The 21,802-nt window shown below is 61.5% G+C and overlaps 1 protein-coding gene across 13 annotated transcripts; it reads left to right on the forward strand.

Moving 5' to 3' along the window:
* Positions 1 to 9: 9 nt before the first annotated feature.
* Positions 10 to 21,718, forward strand: USP19 (ubiquitin specific peptidase 19). Of its 13 annotated transcripts, none has more exons than XM_049826455.1 (26): positions 10 to 110; positions 3,771 to 4,286; positions 7,272 to 7,400; positions 7,964 to 8,097; positions 8,428 to 8,835; positions 9,191 to 9,458; positions 9,592 to 9,748; positions 9,841 to 9,912; positions 10,432 to 10,547; positions 10,842 to 11,056; positions 11,371 to 11,572; positions 11,659 to 11,792; positions 11,989 to 12,147; positions 12,237 to 12,347; positions 12,521 to 12,631; positions 12,787 to 12,888; positions 13,258 to 13,398; positions 13,581 to 13,699; positions 13,925 to 14,062; positions 14,152 to 14,516; positions 15,209 to 15,319; positions 15,854 to 16,070; positions 16,394 to 16,546; positions 16,660 to 16,823; positions 16,904 to 17,082; positions 18,931 to 20,826. In XM_049826455.1, the coding sequence occupies exons 2-26, from the start codon at positions 4,178 to 4,180 to the stop codon at positions 19,162 to 19,164; spliced, it is 4,248 nt and encodes a 1,415-aa protein (XP_049682412.1). In that variant the 5' UTR covers positions 10 to 110; positions 3,771 to 4,177; the 3' UTR covers positions 19,165 to 20,826. The 13 variants fall into 13 exon arrangements, with proteins under 13 accessions (XP_049682412.1, XP_049682410.1, XP_049682414.1 ...); XM_049826453.1 differs by having other exon boundaries at positions 4,042 to 4,286; XM_049826454.1 differs by lacking the exon at positions 10 to 110 and having other exon boundaries at positions 453 to 3,870; positions 4,042 to 4,286.
* Positions 21,719 to 21,802: the final 84 nt, after the last annotated feature.

Consider the following 21,802-nt stretch of genomic DNA (forward strand, 5'->3'; position numbering starts at 1 on the left):
GCTCGTCCGCCGGCTTCCGGAAGTGCGTCACGGGCTCGGGCCTGTCTCCTGAGTCGGCCCGCTCGGAACTTCGGCTCGAAACAAAACAGACCGGAGCGGCGGGCGGGGCCGTGAGTCCGGGACGGGGCCGGGACGGGGACGGGGCCGGCTGGGCCGGGTCGGGTCGGCCCGGCGTGGCGGAGAGGGGCGGCGCGGGCTGAGGACCGGAGCCGCGGCGGCGGCGGGCAGGGCCGACGGGGCGGCGGGAGGCCGGGATGCGGCCCGGGGGCGGGGAGCGAGGCGGTGTGGGAGGGCGCAGCGGATGGCGGCGGCGGCGTGAGAGGGGCCTGAGGCGAGGGGGGTCGGGGTGGGGCGGGAGCTGGGGGCGGCGGGGGGGGGGGGCAGGCGGCGCAGCCGCGGGGCACGGCAGGACGCGCCGACCGCGGCAGCCTCGGGCAGGAGCCGCGGGGCTGGGCCGCTGCCTGGCACCTGGTGCTCTGCCGGTGTGGGGGGCACCGCCTGGGGCCGGGGCCCTCGGGCGGTTGGACGGAAGCACCGTTCCCTGTCCCTCTCCTCTCTCCAAATGCCTGAGGCCGGGCAGCGGCGCAGGAGAGGCCGGGGCCTGCCGCCGGCTGCTGTCTGGCCAGGCTCGTCTTCCCTGGAGACTTGTCAGGGCCTGGGAGGAGCTGGGCCTGCCGGGCTCCCTACACAGCACAGCTGTAAGGGCTCGCTGCTGTTGTCACGGTGCTTTGGGGCCACGGTGATTTCCACACGGGTCGGAAATGTTACGTGTGGCAGTGCTGGGCTGGGCGCCTGCCCTGAGTGGCTCTCTACTTGTTCTGGCTCAGCCTGCATGTCAGGCACGCTGAAAAACTGAAGTAAGAGACAAGCTTGAGACTTCTGATCCCCTGGGGTGACAAGGAGCAGAAGGTGACAAAAGTACTTGTGGGTGCGAGGGAAGTGTTTCTGTCAGCTGTATTCAGGACATGGAGGAGCCAAAAGTCCATTGAAGGATGAGCCTGGGGAATAGCCAACTTTCTCCACAGCCACCCCAGTGAAGTCCTTTGGGCACTGAGGCGGGGGGGGTGCTGCAGGCAAGAACCAGAGACCTCTTCCTGCCAAGTGCTAAATGTGCCCCAAACATGGGTGGGGGTGCAAATTGTGTCTTGTGCACCTTCTGCTGTCATTCCCTAAGCATTTACACTAGCCTAGTCTGGTGTTGCTGTGGGAAGGGGCAGCCCTTCTCCCTGGCCCTTTGCTCCTGTTCCTGAGTTCTCCCTTTCCTCTGGCCAGTGAAAGTGTTTGTGCAGACCATACATGAACTGGGTTGGGGAAACTGCTCTAGGGTAAGACAAACCTGGCAGAAAGCAGTTTCGCTTTGGCTGGCGTCTTGATCCAGTATATGCTGCAGCCACGTGGGTCCTCGCACTGGCACAATGGCTGGGAGAGCAGAGGGCGAGGATACACCTCCTCTCTCAGCAGCGTGACCGGGCTTTCCCAGCTTGGAGAATGATTGAGTAAGGTTTTGTATGAGCACCTAGACCATCAGGTGCTTCTCGGAGGTACACCTGGCATCTATCTAGGGCAGCCTTTCACCATCTCTCCCCTGTAGCTGCTCCTACAGTGCCGACATTAGTGGTGCCAAAAACTCCGTGCCCCTGCACACCCAGGGGCTGAGCATCCCGCCTGGCTGCACGTTTCCTGATGGCAGAAAGGCAGAAAGTCTCAAGGATTAGAATAGGTGAATGGGAATAACCTGTGCTTTGCCTGCACGCCTCCAGAATCCTGCGGTGCCCACAGCGGCCTTGGGCTGCCATCAGTCTGGCAGCTAGAATCGGGCAGAGCTCCAACCCTGCTTGGTTCCTACCCGCCATTAGGAATAACTGTCGGCAAAGCACCCGAGGGAGCCGTGCCCTCAGTGAGGCGTGAGAGCAGCAGGCTTCTCCCGGAGGAGTGCCAGCAGACACACGACCCCTTCTCGAGCAGAGGGTGATCCTTTCTCAGCCCTCCAGGACCCTCCTTGGAGCTTGCTGTTGCCTTGCCCAGCAGTTACCCTATGCCACCCCTTCAGCAAAAAATGCTTTCCCATGTTTGCCAAGCCCAGGTTAGCTTTCTCAGTGCTGGGAAGCATTTGTAGCCAACCTGTTTTGGTGTCAGTGGGGGCTGGAGCTGAGCAACAGCATGCTGTTGGCATCAGAGGGCCAGCCTTGTGAAGCACAGCCACATTCGCCGCTGGAAGGGTCCCTTCCCATTCCCTCTGCAGCCAGAGGCGCTTCTGCATCCCAGGGAGACCCAGTGTGTGTAGCAGCTTGGGGGTGGCATTGCTGTCCTCCCACACTTTCAAGCTCTCTGGGGCTGATGCTGGGCCCTGCTCAGCGTCCCCATCTCCAGGTTGTTTCGGGTCCCTCCACCACAGGTGGCAGGAGCTGTCTGTGCCAGGCAGCCAGGCTGGACTTGGCGCTTGAGCTTTTCTCTTGGCTTTGGTGGCTCTTGGTTACACAGCCAAGCTGGCCTGAAGAAAAACGGTTTGGGCGCAATGCCTGTTGTGGGGCTGGCTTTGCCAAAGCTAAGAGCAGGGCAGGACTGCTTTGCTCTCTAGGGTCCCTGCAGTTCGTGGCTACGTCTCCAAGTTTGTGGCTACTTGTTGCCCCGAGCATTTCTAGAATACAAATGCCTCAGTGATGTGGGGTAGGTAACACAGAGCCACCAGTGTGCTCCCTCTGACTGAGCATTTCCCTTGGAGGTGCCTCCTGTCCCTGGCCGTGCCCAAGCGTAGCCATGGGATCTGTGCTTGGTACGCAGGTGAGGGCAGGACAAGGTGTTCCCGAGGGCATGGCTTGCCTCCTGCTGAGGGAGAGGCAGGCTCAGTTTAGCTGGGCTAGACCAGGGTGCTGTCAGGCTCAGCTCTGTGTCCTCAGATGGGAGCAGAGCCATGGGATGCGGTGTGAATCAGTGCACCAGCAGATGCTGCAGGCTGCCAGCACCTTGGGGGTGGGCTGGATCCGTGCGGCAGGGCCTGCTCCACTGCAGCAAACCCCTGCAGACTGGTGAGTGCTACCAGGGTCAGGGTGTGCAACCGGGGCAGTGAGGGAGGAAGCCTTCCCAGCTCTCTGCTTTCACCACCTCCAGAGGCACCTCGAGCGGGACTGTTTTCAGTGGGTTGTTCCAGTTCTCCTCTATTGAAGCCATGAACACCCGAGGGCGAAAACAGAGAGCAAAACCGAGACCAACCCTTGGGCCAGCAGCTCCCAAACCCATAGGGGAGTTGGCTCTGCCTGGGAAGGCATGTCTAAGGGGGCAGGGGCAAGCACCCTGCCTGCCCTGCCCTCTCCCTGGGGCATGCGGAGCAGAGGTGTCCTGTTTCCAGGCCAGGCCCTGCTGACGCTGTCTGTAAACCGGCAGGGAGATGAATACGCAAGGTGCAGTCATGCTGGTTAAGCTCCCAGCTGGTGGGCGGAGGGAGAGGAGCTCTCCTTTTGCCAGGGAGTGCCGCTCTCATCTGTCACGGGCGACTGTCCCGGGCCTGTTCCCGCTTCTCCCCTTTCTTCCTTCTTAGGGCGTTACTCACTCCCGTTCCCACCCTCTTACATGGGGCACTGTTTGACTGAAATAGCTGCTGCCCTGAGCTGTGGGGTGGGCTGCCCCACTTGACCCTGGAGGGTCGATTTTGCAGATCAGGGCCTCCCCATGTCCTCACCTTCAGCTCTGCCTCTGGGTGTTGTTAGCGCCGGCGGCTTCTCTGGGCCAGTGTTGCTGTAGTGGGAACCATGAGCGTGACAATTGCTTTCCAGGTTTTTAATGTGTGCCACATACGGAAGACCCCTGGTTGTATCTTGGGAGCTCTGACAAGCCCATGCTTTTGGCAGTAAGCGTTGTAACAGCTGTGATGAGGTAGGTTTCCTCACTGAGCGCTGCGTGGGGCTTCCCGTAAACGCTGCAGTGAAGGTCGTGTGAGGGCACTGGTCCTGGGAGGGCCTGGCGCTGGGGCAGAGAGCAGATCCTGATGCTATTGGGCCTTCTCTACCTGCTCCTCCTGCCACGCTCACTTTCTCCTCTCTTTAGGCCATTACTTCCTTGCCAGAGAGTTTGACCACAGAGAGTCGCCAAGATAGCTGGGCCAGGAAGAAAACGTCGCACCCCTGACCCAGACTCCATTACTGACCCCGGTGGGCCGTTTGTGTCCTCCAAACGGCTGAAAATGTCCAGCAGCACCAATGCCCCTGGTCAGAGGAGAGTGTCTCGGGGCTTGGATGATGCCACCAACAAGAAGAAGCAGAAGGATCGAGCCAACCAGGAGAGCAAGGAAGGTGAGAGCCCCTCGGCAGCACTGCGATGAGCAGGCCCATGGTTTCTCGGCCCTGCAGGGTGGGAGCCTCGCAGCCATCTGCTGCAGGATAAGCAGATTTAACTAATCGCTTCCTGCAGCTGATGGTAACCCGTGTGATGTGGAATCCTCTTCAGCACAGTGTCCTGCCTGGACCTGTAACCTCCTTCCTTTGGGCACTACTTAGCCCCAGCTGTGTGAGGAAGGTCGGGCCTGCGGCCTTGTTAGCTTAAGCCTGGCATTGGCCTCAGTGGTTGTTTCTAGACTGCTTTTGGCTGGGACTGAGCTGCCCCGATCCAGAGGGAGCGGGACTGAAGCTTGCGGGTGCTCTTGCAGCTGGAGGCAGTGCTGCTTCCCCATCTGTTTGCCGAGGCCAGACGCTGCGAGGCAGTGACTCGGGTGCTGACAGCACCTGCTGAGTGTGGGGCCTGTGGGTGGGGCTGGTGCTTTAGCTTCTGTGTCAGGGCAAGGTGTGGCTCAAGTGAAATAGTTGCTGTGGAGTAATTCCTTCTGTAGCTGATGTGTATCTGACAAAAACGATGCTTCAGGTGCAGGGAACGCCTGCGGGCAGGATGCAGGCAAGAGTTCCTGCGGCCCTGGAAAATTGCTTGATTTCTGTGCCTGCTCCGTTATGACTGCTGTATTCTCAAAATCACAGGGTGTTTTATAGGCCAAGGTAAACGAGCGCTTGCTGAGGTCTGTGCTGGAACGGCCAGCTGCAGTCCCCAATGTGAAATTCCATGGTGTAGAGTGCACAGCATTGCACTTTCTCTCATGTGGAAGGTGTGCTGTATCTCTAGTAAGGCCTGACACTCTACACCTTCTGACACAGGGACCTCCTGCCTTCCCAGGGGCTGTGGTGTGGCTGTGCTGTCTCCATCCCCTCTGTGCAGGGGTGATGAGGGGCTGGAGCAAGCTGTAGATCCTCCAGGCAGTGCTGCTGCAGCACTTCTCTCACTCCCAGCCCCACCAGCACCTTTGCACCAGTGACTCCAGTGGTCAGCAGAGGTTCCCTACTGCTTTGTAGCTGGTCAAGGGAGGCAGTGGCAGCCCTCTGAGTGCTCCAGGGTAGAGACCACAGCTCCCGTTGCTGCTGTTTCTCTGCTCCAGGACCAGGTGCTGTTGCTCTGGGCCCCTTGCCTGGCAGATCTCACCACCCTGTGGGGGTGGACCAGGCCCTGAGACGCTTCTGGCTGTTGGAGATGATCCTGAGGGGAGCAGGGATCAGGTGTCAGGTCAGTTTGGTTCCCCCAGCCTGATCTGGAAGGAGGTTTTGGCCACAGACGTTAGCAGCTTGCACAGGAATGGGAATGTTAAAGTGCAGCTGGGCCACGCGTGTCTCTCGTTACAGCAGAATTGGTTTGAGCACAACCAAACATCAGGTTCTCCCTGTCAGATCAAGGCAGGAACTCCTCTGTACAGCTGGAGGCTGAGGGCCTGGTGCACCGAGCAGGGGCACACAGCCTGGTTACCACAAACTCCACACTGAGACATGCCTCAAAGCAGTGCTGTCTGCATGGTGCAGTAATGTTGTGTTGCTGCCACTGTGGTGCTGGTTAGACTGGGATATGGTGGTGTGGCCCAGAGCAGCAGTCCTGGGGGCTGACTTGCCGTGGTGCTGCAGGTAGGGCTCCAGGAAAGGGAGAGGTGTGAGGAAGCAGAGCAGAGAAATGAGCAGTACATGCAGAATGAAAGGCCTGCACAAAGGTTCAGGGGAGAAGGAAGTGATGTGTGAAATTTTGGGCATCAGCGTGCTGGCCCATGCTCTTGAGGTGACAGAATGACAGACCTGCCCGCGCTCTGCTTCTCTGCCCACCAGTGTCTCGCCCTGAGCTCGAGCAGGCTGAGACTGCCCAGGAGAAGGACTCGGAGGAGGGTAAGTCGAGGTGTGCGCCGGCTGTCAGTGCATGGCCATGGAGTGCCCTTGCCAAGGGATCTGAAGCTCTCACCTTGTCGTTGTCCCATGCTCTGGCATTGAGCAGAACTAACCTGAGCGCTCCCTTGCCTCTTAGGGAGGTAGTTTGTCTTAGCAGGGTGCAGCCTTCCCAGGGGTGGAGAAGAGCCATGGGCATGTGGCAGGCTGCTTCCGGCTCAGGTGTCATGGTGCCACTGAGCACAGCTCTGGGATGCCTTGCTGCCAGCATCTGTCCTGCTTGTTTCTGAGCAGGCAGCCATGCTGGGCTGGGAAGATCCCAAGCTGTGTCACCCAGCAGGCATTGTTGGCTGTTTTGTGCCTTGGTCTAGGCCTGCTTTGAGGACAGAATAGGACATCCTCAGGCCACAGAGGGTAGAACAAACCTGAGAGAAATTAAGGTGATTGAAATCACCTTTTTGCCTTGAAGACTTCAGGACACCACAGGGCCGGTCCTGGAGCCTCGCAGGCACCTGATGGAGGTTCTGCCTGCAGCAGCGTGATGCTGCTGCACCGTTTTCTCCCTGGGTGCGGTGTTCTTGCCCGGCTGGTGGGCCTGCCGATGTTTCAGCCACATTAGCAGTGCTCACCTGGCAGGAGTACAATGCTTTGGTGATTGCAGCTGGGCTGCTTGGTTTGCATATGCAAAGGGGAAGTGGCAATTTCTGATTGTGGTCAGAGTCCACTTGAATTCCCCAGAGTAATTCTGTGGCTTCCTCGTTTCCTGGGAAAGCAGCGATTGCTTTGTAGTTGGCAGGAGCCACCCCTTCTTCCCAGCTGCTGCTGTTGCATGTGATGGGGCCAAGAGCAGCGCTGCCTTTCTGATCTCTCCAGTTCCCACCAGGATTCACCTGCCCTGCTGCAACATGTGCTCTTGTCTGTGGCCTGTCTGATGAGAGCGGGTTGTGAACATCTCGTTTAATTGGAATTATCTGTGTCCCCTGCGTTGACCTCCTTGAACTGAGCGTGCATTCAGGCTTGCGTTCCCCAGCCAAGAGGTGGGCACTGCAGGCTCATGCCCCAGCAAGTAGATGACACTTTCCTCCCTCTTCCTAGAGCTGCTGCTGGACTGGAAGCAGAACGCTGACGAGATCATCGTCAAACTGAACTTGGGCAGTGGAGCTCTGAAGGTGGAGGATGTAGATGCTGCTTTCACCGACACAGACTGTGTGGTCAAACTACCAGGTATGAGGAATGGAGCAACTGCTGCAGGCGTTTCTCCAGTGGGGCTTGGTGCAGCTCTGGACTAGACGTGGGACTGATCCAGGCAGGCATAAAATCTTTCCTTCAGAGGCAATGCCTTGCTGTCAGCTGGCACAGGTTCAGCCAGCAGGCAGGGCTGATACAAGAGCTGTGTAAAAGAAGAAGGGTATAGAGCTAGGGAGGGCAGGAGCTGGCCTCTGTGCCAAGTGAACAAGTGCCCACTGCTGCACTGGTGCGTCTCTGTCCCCTGCTCACTGGGATGACTGAGTCGCCCCTAGGCATCCCTTGGAAAAGCAACTGTGCCCCTGAGGGCAGGGAGGCCCAGGGCCTTCCTTCTGGGAAGGAGGCCAGCCAGATGTACAAAGCAAATCCAGGGAAGCTGGCTGAAGCCCTGAAGGCTCTTGGGGTATGGTGGCAGCCTGCCTGTGGCCTCCTTGGCTCTGGATGAGTGCTCCCTTGATCCTTGGGGCAGGTGAAAGGGGGCTGTGGATTAGGTGACAGCTGCCTGGAGCGCTGCCTGAGGTGCGGTCCCCCTCTGCTTGCAGACGGGCGCCAGTGGAGCTGTCAGTTCTATGAGGAAATTGAGAGCTCCTGCAGCAAGGTCCAGTGCAAGAAGGGCAACTTTCTACAGCTTGTGCTTCAGAAGAAGATCCCACTCCATACCTGGTCTTCACTTCTGGTGAGGAGGGGAGAATCTGTCATTTGAGGATGCTTATGGAGCTGGGGGGAGCTGGGGTGAGGGTTTCGCTCCCTGCTCCTGAGCTGCCCAGGGAGCAATGTGGGGCACATCCTGCATCCACATGCTGCGTGAGGGCAGTGAGCCAGCTGCCTCTGTCCCAGAGAGGGGTGTGTCATTGTACCCCTGTTCCCACCTGCCACATAGCCTCCAGGTCTGGAGCAGAGCCCCAGCGTGCTCTGGGAAGGGGGTGTGAGGGTGAGGAGTTGGCGGAGAGCGTGAGAGGTGCTGCTACCTGGATAGCTTCCCACTGTGCTGCACTGCTTTTCACAGAAGAGAAGGAAAGATGGATCCAAAGAGCTGGCCAAAGGGACCACATGCTGGGAGAACGGGAAGGAGAAGGCTGCTTCTGCAGAGCTGGCCCCTGAAGAGCCAAGGGCTGAAGGTGCAGAACCGCCAAGGTCCCGCCGGGAGCCCTCCAACCCCAAGCGCGCTCCAGGAAGAAGTGAGGCTCTGGGAGGGAAAAGCCCAGCCAGCCCAGGGACACAGAGTGGCCCCAGCGCCAAGCGGGCAGTATACCTCAAAGTGGCTCCCACTGAAGAGGAGCCAAATGCCAGAGTCACTGGGAGCGTGGAGCCCAGCAAAGGGCACAGCGGGAGGGCAGGCAGCCGCCGCAATGGCAGAGCCAGCCAGGTTGATGCGCCCACAGCCCTCGCAGACCTCGCACCGCCACTGGAGAAGGTACCCAAGGACCCAGCCAAATGGGGCACCCCTGCTCCCTCAGCCCCGCCGCAGGGGATGTTGCTCACGCAGGGACCTATCCCTGCCAATGAGATGGGCTTTGGGGTTCCGTGGGTGCTGCTGAGGGCTGGCGTGGGCCTGGCTGTGGTGGAGGAGAGGGTGATGCGAGGACCCTGCAGTCACTGGACTGATCATGTCCTCTGGCACTAATGAGGCTGAACCGAACATGGGATGTGTGGGGGAAGCGGGCGACATGGAGCTGTGCCTGCCTGGCTGGCAAGAGCCACAGCGGGTGGACCAGGGCAGCTTGGGGGTGACAGTGTCTGTTTTTCACCGTGTGCCTCTGTCTTGAAAGGCTGTGGTTTTGGCCAAGGAAAGTGTTCCTGTGGAGATGCCACCTCTCGCAGCTACCACAGAGGTGTTCCCCCACCGTGTTGCCACCTGCGTGGAGAAGAGGGTCCTGCAGCCAGGCAGCCCTGCTGAGGCCTTGCGGGGCCGGGACTGCACGCCTGTCCTGGGAGAGAGCTCTAAGACTGTCCCAGCAGCTACCCCTCCCCCGGGCAGAGATGGTGAGAAGAGGGACTGGTCCAAGGATGATGTGGCTCTGGAAGCAGCAGCTGATGGTGGGTGGCTGGAGCCCAGGGGTCGACCTGGTTGGGAAGGTCCGTCTGCTCAGGACCTTTCCTGGGTCAACCTGGAGCACTGCCTTGGTGTGCAAAGAAGGTAATGTCTCTCTCCATGGCTCTCCTCTCTCAGAGCCAGAGCCTTTTGTGAGCTTGACCTTTGTCAAGAATGACTCATACGAGAAGGGCAATGACCTGGTGGTAGTGCACGTCTACGTGAAGGAGATCCACAAGGAGACATCCAAGGTGTTATTCCGGGAGCAAGACTTCACCCTGGTGTTCCAGACAAGGTACAAGTGTGCCAGGCTCCTGCAGAGCTCCTGGCTGTGGCTGGGCTACTTGTTTGTTCACCTCTTCTCACTCACTTCCGATTTCTTTACAGTGACACAAACTTCCTTCGCCTCCATCCTGGCTGTGGGCCCCACACAGTGTTCCGGTGGCAGGTGAAGCTCAGGTATGGCTCCTGTCCTTCTAGCCTGCACTGGGGCAAGGGAGCTGAGAGGGCAGAACTGGAGCCAGTCCTGGCTGGTGGGTCTGTGCAGGGAATGCTCATTTCTGCACGTGGGGGCTGCCCTTACACCATGCTGTGCTAATGCCCCAAGCCTGGGCTGCCTTGGCTCTGTGTAGTGGCTTGCAGTGGAGGAAATCCCAGCATCTTCTTGCCCACAGTTCCCCCTGTAGCCTGTTCTAGAGCTCTTGGGGACAGTCAGACCAGCCTGTGTGCGCTTTGGTTGGTATGTCCAGCAGGAGGGGGCATGTGAAGCCACGCAGAATGGATCTGGCAGGAAAGGGGCCCTCTGTGCTCAGTGTGGCCAGGCTCAAAGGTTTCCACCCTTTGTCAGGGCCACCTTGGAATTAGTGCTGGCCAGGTCCCTACTGCCTGGAGGCCATGGCCCTGCCTTGCAGAGGCTTTGGCATGTCTGAGGCTGCTGGGGGATCTGGGGCACCCCTGACCTTGTTGCATGTCTTGCAGGAACCTTATTGAGCCGGACCAGTGCACATACAACTTCACAATGTCTCGCATCGACGTCTGCCTGAAGAAACGCCAGAGCCAGCGCTGGGGGGGGCTGGAAGCTCCAGCCACACGAGGTCTGCACCCTGCCTTCTTGTCTTGTCTGCCTGCTGCACCCTAGTGGGCAGCCAGCTGGTACCAGATCCTCCAGCACGGGGTTGTGGGGAGGGAGAGGGGCTGAGTGGGTGCAGGCAGGAGGGGCGTAGGGCAGGGTGAGCCAAATGCTAGGGGAAGGGCACTGCTGTTCCCCTTGCTTACAGAGAAGAGGGGTAGGAGAGAGCCTGTGTGTGAGCATGGACCGAGCAGCTCAGCCCCGCTGTGGGCAGCGCGTGGTGCTGCTAACCACAGGCCCACCCTTCCCCCTTTTTAAGGTGCAGTGGGTGGTGCAAAGGTTGCCATGCCTACAGGCCCTACCCCTCTGGACAAGAACCCCCCGGGCAGTAACCAGCACCCCCTGTCCAGCAAGGAGGAGGCCCGAGCCAGTGACAAAGAGAAGCCGCGTGTGGAAGATGGCGGTCTGGATGGTGTGGCAGCCCGTACAGCCCCAGAGCACGTGGCAGTGAAGCAAGAGCCGCACATCCCCTCAGTGAGTAGGGATGCACAGGATTTGACCTTGGTGGGGGGAAAGGGAGGCCCATTTGTCCTTCTCATGGGACCCCACCTCATTGGTGTTGCTCTGGGGACTGACAAACTGTTCCTGGAGGAGGGGGCAGTGGTCCTCAGTCATAGCTGGCAGGACTGAGGGCAGTGGTTGGCCTGTCTATCCCAGTCCTGGTAGGAGATAGCTTAATGGCTCCAGCCCGGCCACATCGGAGGGGTGCCTTGGGCTTTTGAGTTCCCCTGGTATTCCCAGAGAGACCCCCGAGCGCAGCACCCTTACACCCACCTCTGCTTTGGCAGCCCAAACCGACGTGCATGGTGCCACCAATGACACACAGCCCTGTGAGCACTGAGAGTGTGGAGGATGATGAGGATGAGGACGAGAAGAAGAAGGTCTGCCTGCCTGGCTTCACGGGGCTGGTGAACCTGGGCAACACCTGCTTCATGAACAGCGTCATCCAGTCCCTGTCTAACACCCGGGAGCTGCGCGACTACTTCCATGGTGAGCCCACACTGGCAGCCCAGCAGAGCCCTCCCGCTCAGACGGTGCAGCCAGCAGCCACCCTTGCTCTCCTGCATCTCTTACAGATCGGTCCTTTGAGTCTGAAATCAACTACAACAACCCGCTGGGGACGGGGGGACGCCTGGCCATTGGCTTTGCCATGCTGCTGCGAGCGCTGTGGAAGGGCACACACCATGCCTTCCAGCCCTCTAAACTGAAGGTAGGGCCGCAGGCACCGGTGCTATGCAGGAGTTGCTGTGGGTCAGGGCCCAGCACTCTGCTGTAGGCACCTGGCTGCCCTGCTACTGCCACAGAGAGCTAGGTGGGTGTGGGTGGGTGCAGCCAGGCTTTGCGTATTGGGCAGGCAGTGCTGCCGGGGGCGCCGCTGGCCAGCCCTGACTACGGTGCTCCCCTAGGCAGTCGTCGCCAGCAAGGCCAGCCAGTTCACTGGCTATGCCCAGCACGATGCTCAGGAGTTCATGGCCTTCCTGCTCGATGGCCTGCACGAGGACCTCAACCGCATCCAGAACAAGCCCTACACAGAGACTGTTGACTCGGATGGGAGGCCTGACGAGGTGAGGATGTCCCTCCCTCCCCAAAGGCACTGGGTGAGCAGCCCTGGCCTGGGTAGTTTAGTGTAGTGCTGAGCCCTTTCTCCCTGCAGGTGGTAGCTGAGGAGGCCTGGCAGCGACACAAGATGAGGAATGACTCTTTCATTGTGGACCTTTTCCAGGGCCAGTACAAATCCAAGCTGGTGTGCCCAGTGTGTTCCAAGGTAGGGCAGCCCTGGAGGCTCTGTCCCTGTCCTGGCTGTGCAGCAGCAGGCTCCTGACCTGCGGAGAGCACAGGTCACAGGGCGAGGCTGGATCTTAGGTCTGCTAGGGCTACTGCCCCACTGATCTCAGCCACAAGCACTTCCCACAACTGAGCATGCTCTCGCATCTGCAGGTGTCCATCACCTTTGACCCCTTCCTGTACCTCCCCGTGCCCCTCCCGCAGAAGCAGAAGGTGCTGACTGTCTACTACTTTGCAAAGGAACCGCACAAGAAACCCATTAAGGTACATGACATAGTCTGCTCTGGGGAGGGAGCCTGAGAGGGCTCCTGGAGGTGCCCCAGGCAACTGGTTATGTGCCAACAAGCTAAGCCTTGTGTTAAGTAAGGGCCCACATGCCTTGGTGTGCTGTGACTGATGTGGCACTTTCTTGGTGGCAGTTCCTCGTGAGTATCAGCAAGGAGAACTCCAGTGCCATGGAGGTGCTTGACTCAGTGGCTCACAGTGTGCGTGTGAAACCAGAGAACCTGCGCCTGGCAGAGGTGAGAGTGCTCAAGCTGGGGAGCAAGCCATGGGCTGCTCTTGTGGGTGCCCTGGCTCCCACAGCTCTGCAGGGAATGTGGTCACTGACAGTCCCTTGCCCATATCCAACATGTCCATGGGACGGATTTTGTCTGCGGGCAGCAGTGTCATGCACAGGGTGCTGCTGGGCAGATCCCTGCTCAGGAGGGCTGGGCCACTGCAGTAGGGCAAGGGATGTCCATCCTCCCCTGGTGAGGTGGTGAGCTGAGCACAGCATCCCTGTGGTGCTGCTGTCCTGGCAGCTCACTATGGGGCTGAGGTCTGGCTTTCTCAGGAGAGGAAGCATGGGGTAGCCCTCACAAGGCCCCACTCCACTGCTTTCCTGGCAGGTGATCAAGAATCGCTTCCACCGCATGTTCCTGCCATCTAACTCGCTGGACACAGTCTCCCCCACTGACCTGCTGCTCTGCTTCGAGGTGCTGTCCCCAGAGCTGGCCAAGGAGCGGGTGGTCGAGCTGCAGGTCCAGCAGGTAAGAGGAGATATTGGGACTACTGGGAGGCATGCAGGAAGGCTGAGCCTGCAAGTGGGGCTGAGCAGGAGGGGGAGAGCTGCATGCAAGGGTGACTAGCTGCAGCGAGCACGGATGCCCACCAAGGCTACCTTGTCCTGCCCGGGTGCCCTTCCCTGCCCGACGGGTCCTTTCTCCTGCAGCGTCCACAGGTGCCCAGTGGCCCTGTCGCCAAGTGTGCAGCCTGCCAGAAGAAGCAGCTGCCGGAGGATGAGAAGCTCAGGCGCTGCACGAGGTGCTATCGAGTCGGTTACTGCAACGTGTGAGTTGGCTTGGTGCCTGGCAGGGAGGGAGGATGTCCTGCCTTGAAAGGCTGGATGGGAGAGCTCAGACCACTGGGAGGAGGTGGGATGGGCCTGTCCTTTGGGAGAGAGCCAGTCTGGCTCATGGTGCTCCCCTTGTCCCCGTTGCACCCCTCTGCCACTGCTATGCTCCTGCCTGGGGTGGTCACGGATGCTGGGTTCAGCAGGGGCTGTATGTGTTACAGGGCATGTCAGAAAACACACTGGCCAGACCACAAGGCTTTGTGCCGCCCTGAGAACATCGGTTTCCCCTTCCTCATCAGTGTGCCAGAGTCCCGCCTCACCTATGCCCGCCTGGCCCAACTGCTGGAGGGCTACGCAAGGTGAGGGTCCAGGAAAGGAGGGTGCTTCTGCCCCAGAGCTGAGCTCAGCCCTGTGCCTGGCCAGCTCTGACTGCCACCTCCTTGCCCAGGTACTCAGTCAGCGTGTTCCAGCCTCCATTCCAGCTGGGCCGGATGTCACCGGACCAGGGGCTGCAGCCTCTGCTACCAGACAAGCTGGACCCCCTGGCCAAAAGCAGTTGTGCAGCAGCCACCTCTGCCCCCGAGCTGGGGGATGTGGATAGGGCTACCTGCCTCCTGCAGGAGCCCCCACTCTCGCCAGCTGTGCCTGAGCTGCACCTGGAGCTGGGGGACACTGGCACTGTCCGGAGCAAAGTCCTGGCAGCTAGGAGTTCCCTGTTGAGCTTGGATTCGGGTTTCTCTGAGCACATGGAGTCACAGGGCGACAGCTGTTGTGAGAAGGAGCCATCCTATGAGAGAGCACTCAAGCCAGAAGGTAAGAGGTGCTGCAGTGCTAACCGTGTCTGTGCCAGGAGCCCGGGCAGCCCCAAGAAAAAACAGGAGCAATGCTTCCTCCTTTGGGGGACCCTCTACCACAGCATCTGTTCTCTCCTTGTGAGCTTGGTCTGGAGACCCTTGGGAACATAAATGAGGCTATGGGAGCTGTGTTTTGGGAGTGCTGCCCCACCTGAAATGCCTGTCTGCCCACGCTCTGCCTTGCCCTGGCAGGGCCCATGGGGCAGAGCAGAGATCTGACTAGGAAAGAGTCTGGAGTGTTGTGGTGTTGTGGGAGGGGTGGGAAGGCAGGGGCTGGCAGAAGACTCAGAGTCCCGTGGAAGGGCAGAGCCCAGCGCGGGCTGAGCCCCTCGAGGCTGTGAGCGCAGCGTTTCCCTCGCTCTGACTCAGCTGCACGGGAGCAGCCTCTTGCGCTCGGCTGCCTGGCTGTCACGTTTCCAGACACTCGTCTCAGGATGGCAGCAATGTGCAGCGAAGGGGCAAGGCAGGCAGAGGAGCACAGCTTGCCAGGGGCAGGCGCCTGCTAAAAATAGTCAAGGACATGGGGCACGTGGTTGTGTCCCTTGCAAGGCTGTAGCATGTGAGGTGGGGGGTGGGGGCACTGCAAATTCTTGGCCCCTATGCAGGGCAGACAGGCAGTGCCACCACAGATCTGTCCCTGCCTGTCCACAGCTGCCATCCCTGGGTACCAGCACACTCCAGACTCGCTGAGTGCCCGTGCCACGCAGTTTTACATCAACAAGATTGACGCTGCCAACCGAGAGCACAAGCTGGAAGATAAAGGTGAGCCCAGAGTCCCAGAAAGCACCACCTTCATCCCTCGTGACCTCTGGTGGGGTGGTGGATCTGCCTGGCCCAAGGTGAACCCAGATGTGACAGTGGCCCCAGGCTGGACAGCGAAAGCTGCATCTGGCACAGGGGAGGGCAGGGCTTTGCTGCACAGAGCTGCTGCCTGGAAGCTCTTCTTGGGCATGATGTTCCTGCTCTCCTCAGCAAATAGACCAATTCCCTTCAACCTCCTGCATCCACAGAGGGTCTGTGATCTCTGGGTCACCTCTTGTCTGAATGGGATGCCCGCATCCAGTGCTGGTTATGTAGGCGCTGCCGAGAGGGGCTGTGCCAGCCTTGCTCCCTGGCTGGTTGGGGGGGCTCTGCTACCCTGGGATGGTGAACCTGGCCATGGGGCACCTCTCCCTTCCTGGCAGCACTGCATGATCACCGTATCGAGCCAGGATGGGCAAGACTTTTCCTAGCCCCAGCAAGGTGGCCTGGCCCAGCCTGGTGGGGCAGGTGTGTGACGTGTGCGCCCCTTTGCAGGTGACACCCCCCTGGAGCTGACAGATGACTGCTCCCTTGCCCTGGTGTGGAAGAACAATGAACGCCTCAAGGAATTTGTGTTGGTGGAGTCCAAGGAGCTGGAGTGTGTGGAGGACCCAGGCTCGGCCAGCGAAGCAGCCCGGGCTGGCCACTTCACCCTGGAGCAGTGCCTCAATCTCTTCACCAAGCCCGAAGTCCTGGCTCCCGAGGAAGCGTGGTGAGGGAGGCGACAGGTTGGGTTCCAGCCTGTGGGCCCACGCAGCAGCAGGGGTTTCCCAGGAGCTGCCCAGGCCTGCACGTTGCTTCTGGTGGCCAGGGGTGTTGGGCTGGCCTTCCCTGTGTGCTGGGGAGGGAGGCCATAAGCCAGCAGGGAGCAATGCCAGCGCTCTGCAGGACTGTGCTGGCCTGCCCCTGGCAGGGGAGGCTGAGAACCTCCCACATCCCCTCTTCCAGCCCCACATGTGGGGGAACTTGGGGCTGGGCTGGGCTGTGAGACCCAAGGCTCTTCCCATACCGGTAATGAGCACGCTCTTTCCCCAGGTACTGCCCCAAGTGCAAGCAGCACCGTGAGGCCTCCAAGCAGCTGATGCTGTGGCGGCTACCCAACGTCCTCATTATCCAGCTCAAGCGCTTCTCCTTCCGCAGCTTTATTTGGAGGGACAAGATCAACGACATGGTGGACTTCCCTGTCCGGTGAGAACCTGGGAACGGAAGTGCCTGGGTTGGCACTGCCTGTGCTGCCCTGCAGCCTGGCCTCTCCCTGCCTATCGCTGACTGTCCCCGACTGTCCCTGTGTCTCTCCCCAGGAGCCTGGACCTGAGCAAGTTCTGCATTGGCCGGAAGGGCGAGCAGCAGCTGCCCATGTATGACCTATATGCTGTGATCAACCATTACGGAGGCATGATTGGGGGGCACTACACGGCATACGCCCGTCTGCCCAACGACAAGAACAGCCAGCGCAGTGACGTAGGTGAGGATCTGTCAGCCTTGCCACCCCACCTCTCCTGCAGCTGTGGCCCGTCTGCTTGCTTAACCCTTCTCTCCTCTCAGGCTGGCGGCTCTTTGACGACAGCACAGTCACCACCGTGGATGAGAGCCAGGTGGTAACCAGATACGCATATGTCCTCTTCTACCGCCGGCGGAACTCTCCTGTGGAGAGACCCCTGCCAGGGCACCCCCCAGACCACCGAACCGAGCGCACCCCCTCTGCAGAAGCTGCTGCCAGCCAGGTGAGAGCTCGCGTCCCTTTCGGCACTGTTGGAGCCACAGAGCCTTGAAATGCGCCCAGGTGCCCACGCACAGGGCCCAGCCCATTTCTGCCAGCACCCACAGAATCTGGCGCAGCTGCAGTGTGGTGCCTGCCCCTCTTCGACACCGAAGAGCCTGTGCCAGCCAGGCACTGGGACCTGCCTTGCCCTGTTCTTGCTGTGAGCTTGGGACGGTCTCTGCCCTGAGGGACCACAGGAGAGCTGGTTCCCGTCATCGGGGTTGGAGTGCTGATAGGAGGGCACTGGAGGAGGCAGAAGGAGACCCAGCCTTGCTGGGATCTGCACCAGAGGAAGGCTGTGAGCAGTGCAGTAGGAGCTGGCTGTGCTAGACAGCGGTGAGAACCTGCCCTAGGCAGTCGCTCTCGAGGCAGGGTGGGGGATGCTTTCTGCTGGGGCCCAGCTTGGGGCCAAGCTAGGTGCAAAAAAGGCAAAGGCCACTGCTCAGCCAGAGGCCTGGCAGCCCTCCGCAGGGTGCTGAAGAGAAACCTGCCAGAGCGAGCTCTGCTGCCGGGCCGCCTGGGAGGGAGGGGTGGCCCAGCTGGCAGGGTGCTTTCGGCATGCGCTGTCGGGGAACGGTTTGGCTGATCTTTGCGTGAACGTCAGACACGAAGGCCCAGGCTGGGGCGCGGTGCAGCGCCCACCTGGCCAGCCCCACTGTGCGTCTCCGTGCTGCAGCTCTTCCCTCCATGCTCGGCACCCCCGTGGCCCCGCGGGGTCTGACGACGATGCTCAGCTCATCTCTCGCACGTCTGCACGAGTGAGGCCCATCTGGCCTGGCCCGTCTGGCTTGCGCAGCCCTCGGCCCGGCACCGGTTAGGCATCCCAGCTCTGTCCTCTCAGCTGGGGACAGGAGCTGTCCATCTCTGGGGCGTCTGGCATGTTGGTGTCCGCCTGCCTGGGCTGCTCCTGTCCTGGGGGGCTGTGCGTGTCCTGGAGTAGCTCCGCTCGTTGGGGGTGGCCTGGGAAACATGAAGGCTGAGCTGCTCATCCCACACCGGCGGTGGTGGGAGCCTTCAGGGGCCCGGGTGGCACTGAGGCTCACTGTACGTCCCACAGCACCGGGGTTCATCCGGTCCTCTCGTGGTGCCGGGGCTCATCAGGCCCCCGGCAGCGCCGGATCCCCCACAGCGATGGGGCGCGTTGGATCCCGCAGGGGCTCAGCGGGTCCCCGAGCGCCTCAGAGCACCCGCACCCCCCCAGGCACTGGGTGCCCTCCGGAGACCTGCGCCCTGATTGGCCGCTCTGCATGATCACCGGCACAGTGAAGGGCCAGGCTGTGATTGGCTGCCTGTGAATAATCCTCCTGGAAGCTGGGCTACGACTGGCTGTCAGAGCATCCCCACCCACCAAAGCAGAGCTGTGACTGGCTGTGCTGTTGACCGTGCCTCCTGCTCCCGCCGCCCCGGCTGGCTCTGGATTGGCCGTTGTCTGAAAGATCCTGTTGGGATCCCAAAAGCTGGGCTGCGATTGGCTGCTGCCTGCCCCCTTGCCACCTGGACCCACCAATGCCAGCGCATCGGCTCCACCGGGATCCGCCTGCCCGCTCCGCTCCCTGCAGCCCCACGAAGACGCTGCCTGGCAGCTGCCCACGCTCCCTCCCGCAGAGCCGCCCGCCGGAGCCCGGCTGCGCCCCATGCACTGGAGACCCTGAAGAGCCGCGGGGGCGGGCGCGACCGCGATGGTGCTGCATGGGGAGGCGGGCTGGCTGGGCACGGGGCTGGGCTTGCAGGCAGCCGCCTGCCCCGGGGGATGGCGAGGGGTGTTGCCCGTTGTGTTCTCCAAGTGCTGACGCAGGTTTCCACATCGCAGGCTTCTCTGATCTGGCAGGAACTGGAGGCTGAAGAACAAGAGCTGCAGCTCGAGGCACCCCAAAGGCCTGCAAGAAACTCCTGGAGGCCTCATGGCCAGAAGCGGAGTCCGGGCACCCCCCAGCACCCAGACGAAGGCTGCGTCAGATACTTTGTCCTGGCCACCACGGCCGCAATCGTGGCGCTCTTCCTGAATGTCTTCTACCCGCTCATTTACCAGACCCGCTGGAGATAGGCATGGGCACGTGGCCAGCTGTGGGAGCAGGGCTGCCGGGCACGCACGCACTGTCCTAGGATGCGACGAAGACATCGGGCGGCAGGACAGAAACCTCCGGGAAGGACTCGCCGAGGGAAGTGTGGGGCTGTCGGCTCCTGCCTGTCTGCTCTGGCATCTCCCGTGCCAGCTGGCAGGGCTGCGTGGCCAGCCTGCTGCCTTGCCAAGGCGCAGCCCAGAACCAGGAGCCCCTCTGCACTCCCTCCTTCCCTCTTGCTGTCTACTGGGAGTGGGGCAGAGCTCGTGGCTACCTGCGGCTCAGGAAGGGATGTTGCCACTGCAGCGTGGCTGGGGCCTGGGCGGCCCCCAGGAACATCGACCACCTTTGCTTGGCTTCCAAGAAAGAAGCGGAGGCCTGGCGGGAGGCTGCAACAAGGGCAGGATGCCCTGACACGGGTCCTTGTGCGGGTGCCTTTCCCAGCTGTGCTGCTGCGGGAGCCTTGTGCTCCCCAGGGCTGGCGTGACCCCCCAGTCCCTCCTGCCACCCTCCCCCTGAGCCTCCTGGTGCCAGCTGCCCCTGCACTGGGAGTTGTGTGCACCATGCCCCCATGCTGGGACTGAACGGGCTTGTCACCGGAGGCTCAGCCCCGCTGCAGCTCCTCTCCCCCGGGCAGCTGCTGGGGAGCCTGGCAATCTGGGCTGGGGTGCCCATGGTGAGCACCCGCCTCTGTGGGCTGCTGGCTCCCAGCAGCCCCCAGTGCTTTGGGGCGTGTGGGCTGTCCCTGCTTGGCCCCAGCAGGCTGTGTCCGCGGGGGCTGGGTTTCTGCGGGGGGAGTGTGAAGCAATGCCTTGTTTGCGAGGAGACCGGCTGCCCATGCTGTGGGAGAGGTGTGGGCTTGGGGAGTGCAGGCAGGACCTTGGTGTGTTAATAAAGCCAGGTTTTCCAAAGAGATGCAGCATCCCTGTCCTGTGTGATGGGACCCCTGCACAGGGGCAGGGTCTCTGTGCTGGACCCGGTGACCTTTCTGTGCCTGAGTCAACTCTCTCTGGCCTAGCCAGCATGGGGACTGTGCCCTGGACTCTGGCAGGTGCCTGGTGCACCCTGTGCAGCAGTGGCCTCGGGAGAGCTCTGCCTGCCAGTGCCATGGGGCACGGGCTGGGCTCCTGCTCCCCAGCCGTGGGGTGGCAGCCCCAGCAGGGCGCATGCAGGTTGTAGGGGCCCGTAGGGCCAGTAGTGTGTGGTCCTGTGGGGCTGGAGCACGGGCTGCAGCTTTAGCAGTGTCTGACATTGAGACGTGTTGCCCTTGGCTGAGTGTGGCTCAGACTGCTCTGGCGTGTTTGGGTGCGAGTGGTGACTTCAGCGCCCTGTGACTTCCTTTTCCGTCTCCGTCGCTGTCCCGCTGGCGGTGCCCTTGGCTGGCTCGGGAAGGATGCTTGGCAGGGAGGGGGCTCGCCTGTGTTTCCGGCTGGGGCTTGAGCCGGACAGTGGGGAGCCCAGAGCTCCCCCCCATTTCGGTTCCACACCCCTCTTGCACGTGCGCTGTCGTGTCCTCCCCGCCAAGCGGGTCCCAGCCGGGGAGCCCGGCAGGCCCGTGCTGTGGTCATGAGGTGCCCATCCTGGAACAGTCGCCTCATTGTCTGCAGCCCTGGGCCTCCATGGCTTCCCCTGCTCGCCCACGGCACTGGCCTCGTGGGGCTGAGTCAGTGCCCAGCGCTGGTGGGGTGACCTCTGCTCTGGCTGGCGCTGGTGCCCTGGGGTTGGGGCCCACAAGCTGCTGCCTGCACCTGCCCGCCCGCCTTCCCTGGAGGTGGGTGGCCAGTAGCAAGGCTCGGGCTAGGTGCTCTCGGCCCTGGAAATCCCCTCTGGTCCTGCGCTGTTCCTCAGATCCAGGCAGGCGCTGGCAGCCTGCCCCGTGGCTCGTCGCTGCCGCCCGGGCTGGCTGGGTGCCCGTGCCCCGGCACAGGGCTCTGCTCAGACCGGCCCTGGCCGCGGCAGCCCCGGGGGCACGAGTGCCGGGCTGGGGAGAGGCAGCAGCACCGGGGCCGGGCCGAGCGTGCTGCAGCCTGGCTCTTCTCTGGCAGGCAGGTGGTGGCTGCCACTGGGGACCCTGGGCACACTGCCTTCCTCCTGCCCTGCTGCTCGGGGCTGGCACCAGCTGCTGCTCTCCACGGGCCACGGGGCCGCACATGCTGCCTGGGGCCCCTACCCCAAGGGGCCCCATCCCCCCAGCACCCTATGGTCCCCGGGAGCAGGGAGGGAGAAGATGGGTGGGCAGGGTGCCGGTCTCCCTCTCTCACCCCTGGTCTCCCTCTCTCACCCCTGGTCTCCCTCTCTCACCCCTGGTCTCCCTCTCTCATACCCGCCTTCTGCTTGCAGGGATTGCCCCCGGTGCCGTTTGGATCTGGCCTGGCCCCCGAAGGAGCCCCGGCGCTGGCTGCAGAAGGCCTCCCCGAGCGCTTCACCAGCCCAACCGAGCGCCCGGCCCCCTCCTACAGCAGCATGGAAGAAGTCGACTAGGGCATCGCAGAGCGCCTGCCCCGGGGGCTGCGGGCCGGGCCGGGCGCCGGGGGGTGGGGGGACTGGGGGGGGTCAGGGTTTGTCCTGCACTCATTAAACTCACTGAACTCCACTTGCTTCCGCTGCCTGCTGTCCCCTGGG

This window comes from Accipiter gentilis, chromosome 23 (assembly GCF_929443795.1).
Source record: "Accipiter gentilis chromosome 23, bAccGen1.1, whole genome shotgun sequence".
NCBI classification, from domain to species: Eukaryota; Metazoa; Chordata; class Aves; order Accipitriformes; family Accipitridae; genus Astur; species Astur gentilis.